The sequence below is a fragment of the Palaemon carinicauda genome, chromosome 6 (assembly GCF_036898095.1).
Source record: "Palaemon carinicauda isolate YSFRI2023 chromosome 6, ASM3689809v2, whole genome shotgun sequence".
In the NCBI taxonomy this organism is placed as follows: domain Eukaryota; kingdom Metazoa; phylum Arthropoda; class Malacostraca; order Decapoda; family Palaemonidae; genus Palaemon; species Palaemon carinicauda.
Genome location: NC_090730.1, coordinates 62,197,770 through 62,202,589, shown reverse-complemented (window position 1 = coordinate 62,202,589; position 4,820 = coordinate 62,197,770). Strand labels below are relative to the sequence as shown.

Sequence of the window (4,820 nt, the reverse complement as noted above, 5' to 3'; positions counted from 1 at the left end):
CAATGTATGTATGTAGGCTGGAAACGTTAGCTAGGAAGAAGTATGGAGATGAAGGCATAAATGAAAATAAGGAGTTAATGAAGAAGATTTTGGCATCCATACCTGAAAATGTGAGTGAATTTATTAATTTGAAACGTAAGGAGAAGATGAGGTGGATGAAGGAAAGATTCACATGGGATGATATCTTAGAGATAGTTGAGGATTAAGAGTTAGATAGATGTATGAAAGAAAGTAAATCTGTTAGTGTAAGAAGTGGAATGGAGGAAAGTGTGCCAGAATTTGTTAGTTTTAGAGATGCTGTTATGAGAGGACCGATGAGGATAGCTGATAGTGTAGTAAATAGGAGTGCTAGGGCGAGTAATGTGGGAATACCTGTAAGAACAAATGAAGGGTTTAGGCAAGGGACTCAGGATTGGAGGGATAGGAGTGCTAGTGTGCAGCAAGGTAGGTCAGGTAGTTGTGTCCCTGAAGAGAAGTGTTATAGGTGTGGGAAAGTAGGGCATAAAAAGAATGAGTGTAGATGGGCGTTAGGAGCATGTTTCGGGTGTGGAGAGACAACGCATCGGATTAGTGAGTGTAAGAAAGAGAAAGGGGTTAAATGTTATCGGTGGGGTATGACTGGGCACATAGCGAGTGGATGTCGGAGTAATCGTACAAATGTGATTTGCAGCAATTATGGTGAGGATGGTCATTATGCTAGAATGTGCAAGGAGCCGCGGGGTAAGTGTACTGAATGTGGTGCAGATGTGCATGTAGCTAGGGTTAGCCAGGATGTTCAGGAAACTAGAGTGTAAGAGGGTTCAGCTTGGTGAGTCCTTGAGTGTGTGCTGAGTGAATGTGATGAATGTTCGTGAAGGTTTACTGCATGAAGACGTGATGGGTGAAAGAGCTTATGACTGCATGATTGCAAAAGTAAATTTTAATGGAATAGAGCTAGTTGGTCTGATTGATACTGGTTGTGGTGTCCATTTAATGTTTAGGATTGCATACGATAAGGTAAGGGATGTTCGTGAATTTGAGGGGTGTAAAGGTGAAGTGAAAGGTATCGGTAATTTAAGTATGTCCATACAAGGAAAGTTACGTGAAAATGTTATGATTGGAGGGCTAATGATGGAAGATATTTATTTTTATGTGGTTGAGGGAGTAAATTACAAATATGATGTGTTGTTAGGTTATAACTTCTTGAAAAAATGTGGTATGATTGTACATCCTAGTGTAAATATGATAGAGATGAAAGTTAAGGGGAAATTTTGTGGGGAATTTTATTTGAATGAAGATGGTAGTGTATGTACGTAGGTATGGAAAAGTGTGCCGTTAATAGCGAAAGAAGGTGTTATATTGTCAAGAGATGCGAGTGAGGTTGTCAGTGTAAAAGTTGCATGGCCGAATAGTCTGGGAATTGCCAATAGTGACAATTGTGAATACCTAGTGGAAGGTTCGGAAGCAAGTAATTTAGTGAAAACAAGTGTGCATGTGTATGATGGTATTTTGAATTTGCAGGAGCCGAAGGTTTATGTAAGCTTTTTGCCGACTGTAAGGAGGAAGAGAATACGGGGTATATGTAAAGATGATTGCATGGGATATATGTATTCGTTGGTCAATGTAGAGGATGAAAGGTATGTTAAATTGAGACATGTTATGACGGGTAAGATAATGCAGGATGACGATTGGGACTATGAAAGTTTGAAAGAAAGAATTAATGTAGATGAGAATATAAGTGAAGGAGAAAGGGAACAAATATATAGGATGTTATGGGATAGACAGAATGTTTTGAGTCGTGGTGACGAGGATTGTGGGGGGTCAAAGCTGCCTAAATTTAAGATAGTTCCTTGTAATGATACCCCCATATATCAGCATCCCGGACATTTTTCTCCGCCTATTGCCAGAAAAATAGAAGAGCAGTGCCAGGAGTTAGAACAAATGGGTGTAATAGAAAGGAGTGAGAGTGCCTGGAATAGCCCTATTGTACCTGTAAGAAAGCCGGATGGAAGTTTACGTATATGTATTGATTATAGGAAGGTGAATGAAGTAACTGTTAAAGAACGTTTCCCGATGAATGTAGTGTCTAACTGTGTGTATAAGATGCATGGTATGAAAGTTTTTACAAAGTTAGATTTATTTAGGGGCTATTACCAGATGCCTCTGGCAGAGGGGAGCAGGCCCATTACAGCTTTTTTGAGAAGTAACTGTCACTATCTGTTTAGAAGATTAAGTTTTGGCCTTGCTAATGCGCCTGCTGCCTTCCAGAGGGTGATGAATGTTGTTTTGCTGGGTTTGATCGACAGAAGGTGACTGTTTTTATAGATGATATTTTGATTGCGAGTGAGACTGTTGAGGTACATATGCAGTTGCTTGAAGCAGTATTAGAACGTTTGATAGAAGTTGGTGTGAAAGTTAAGCTTGAAAAGTGTACATGGTTGGCCAGGGAGGTGGAATTTCTTGGGCATGTGGTGAGTGAATCGGGTATAAGGAAGAGTGATAAGTTTGTGAGTAAGGTGAGAGAATTTCCACGTCCTCATACGGTGCGTGAGTTGAGAGGTTTTCTTGGGTTGATTGAATTTGGTCGGAAGTTTGTCAGAGATTGTTCGGGAATAGGGAAGCCTTTGAAGGAGTGGACAGGTAAGAGAAATAGTACGAGACTGAAATGGAATGAGCGAATGATTGAAGCAATTGAAAAGTTGAAAGAAGAGGCTGCGAGAGACGTCACTTTGGCCTTTCCCGGCTATAGTGAACATGCGAGTATACTAGAGTTATATACGGATGCTAGTGGGATTAGTATGGGTGGTTGCTTGGTTCAAATGCAAAGAATAAATGTAGATGAAAAGTTGAGAGTGACAGCGTATGTAAGTAAAGCATTTAATAAGGCCGAGCAAAAGTATTCTTCAATTGAAAGGGAATTGGCTGTGATACGGTTTTGCATGAAAGCGTTGAAGGTATTTTTGTATGGGGTGAAATTTATTGTGCCTACTGACCATCAGCCCCTAGTGTACATGATTAGGAAAGAGTCTGCGAATGCTGGGGTTGCGAGGACAATAGAGGATTTGAATGAATTTGACTTTAAGCTAGAATATGTACCTGGGAGTAAGAACGTGATAGCAGATGCGATGTCAAGACTGCAAGGTAAGATAGAAGATAGTAGCGAGAATGATAGTAATTTTGAAAGGTTGCCGGAAGATTTAGTGGTGGTAAAAAGTTTTGAAGGGGAGGACATGGTGTATAAATGAATTTTGAGTGGGTTGAATAAGTTGAAATTGAAGGGTATGAATAGGGATATACCTGCTAGTATAGATGAGCTTAGAATGAGTGTTAGGAATGAAGTATCGAAAGAAATGGCATATAAGGAGGAGGATAGTGTGCTTGAGGGTGAATTGTTATCAAAAGTATTGTTGGTAGTAAGGATGTTGTATGGTGTCACTGTTTATTTGTCTTTTGGGGGGAATTGTCCGATGCAGTACCGAGCAAATAAAGAGACTGAAAGGGAGTATATATTGAGGTTACAATGTAATGAAAGATGTTGCAAGTTGTTGAGTGAGAAGGAGTATTGTCCGAGTGACTTGAATCTGAGTGGTATCAGCATGGAAGATAGCGAAGATGAACATAGGTGTGACAAGAATGACCCTATTGATAGGAGAGTAAATATTTGTATGCATGGTGTAAAAGGAAGAATGATGACATATGTGGGTATAAATGAGAATGAATACTGTAGTTTAATTGATACAGGCGCGCAAGTGTCAGTGAATATGTCTGTTATCAAGGAAATATAGCGGTACAATTGTGAATACCTAGTGGAAGGTTCGGAAGCAAGTAATTTAGTTATTAGTTTGGTTTATGATTTATGTTTAGTTTGTAAGCAATATGGTTTGGCAATGTACGAGTGTGAGAATTCATGGGATAGGTAAAGGAAGTTTGCTAGTTTGGGGAGAAGTGCGTTTGAAAGTAAAACTGGGAAGCATGGAGGTGGAACATAATATCATTGTAATGGGAGAGACTGAGATGCCTAGTTGTTTTTTTTATAGGAATTGATTTTTTAAGATTGCATGATCTATCACTTGATATTGGTAGTGGTTTGCTTCTGAAGAATGGATGTGAAGGAGTTGTGATAGAAGATAATAATTTATTAATGGCGAATTTTGTTGGCATGGTTGATATTACGAGGAGTGAGGATGATCTATTGACTAAAGAGGAAGTGGAAGAAATACAGGATGAAAATGTGGAAATTAAAAGGTTACGTGAATGTATGTTGAATAGTATTGAGGTAGAACAATGGCCGTCTGATTTAGAGGTGTATAAGAAAGTTAGTAAGAGACTTATTGTTTGTAAGAATATTGTTTATTTTCTACATAAAGGAATGGATGAAGATATATATGTTCCTGTGTTTCCGATGCATGCAGCTGTAAGTATGTGTATGTTAGTGCATGACAGATATGGGCATATGGGTAAGAATAAATTATGGGAATGCAAGCTTGAGAGATTGTTTACACCTGGGTTGAGTCAGATACGTAAGGATGTAGCGAGTATTTGTGCAGATTGCCAGAAAGGGAAGTATCAGAGAGTGCATGCTAATCCGCCTGTTTACAGATTACGTATGAAAGAACCATTTGAGATGTTTGTGACTGATTGTGTTTCGTTGCCTGTGACTGCGAGGGGACATGTGGGAATGATTATTATGGTAGATCACATGAGTAAGTTTATGTATGCAGTGCCTATAAAAAATAAAAGGAGTGAGACTGTTGCAAGAATGGTTGGTCAAGTGATGTTGCCGATGTGTGTGTGTAAGCCTGCTAGAATGTTAAGTGATAATGGCCCTGAGTTTGTTGGAT

At 39.2% G+C, this 4,820-nt stretch overlaps 1 protein-coding gene across 1 annotated transcript; it reads left to right on the top strand.

The window, feature by feature from the left end:
- The first annotated feature begins 314 nt into the window (after positions 1-314).
- Positions 315-794, top strand: LOC137643022 (uncharacterized). Its single transcript, XM_068375876.1, has one exon. It carries the CDS (start codon positions 315-317, stop codon positions 792-794), a length of 480 nt encoding a protein of 159 aa, XP_068231977.1.
- Positions 795-4,820: the final 4,026 nt, after the last annotated feature.

What these genes read in the sequence shown, in the direction of transcription:
- LOC137643022 (XM_068375876.1), top strand. Translation starts at nt 315, where the DNA reads ATGAGGATAGCTGATAGTGTAGTAAATAGGAGTGCTAGGGCGAGTAAT.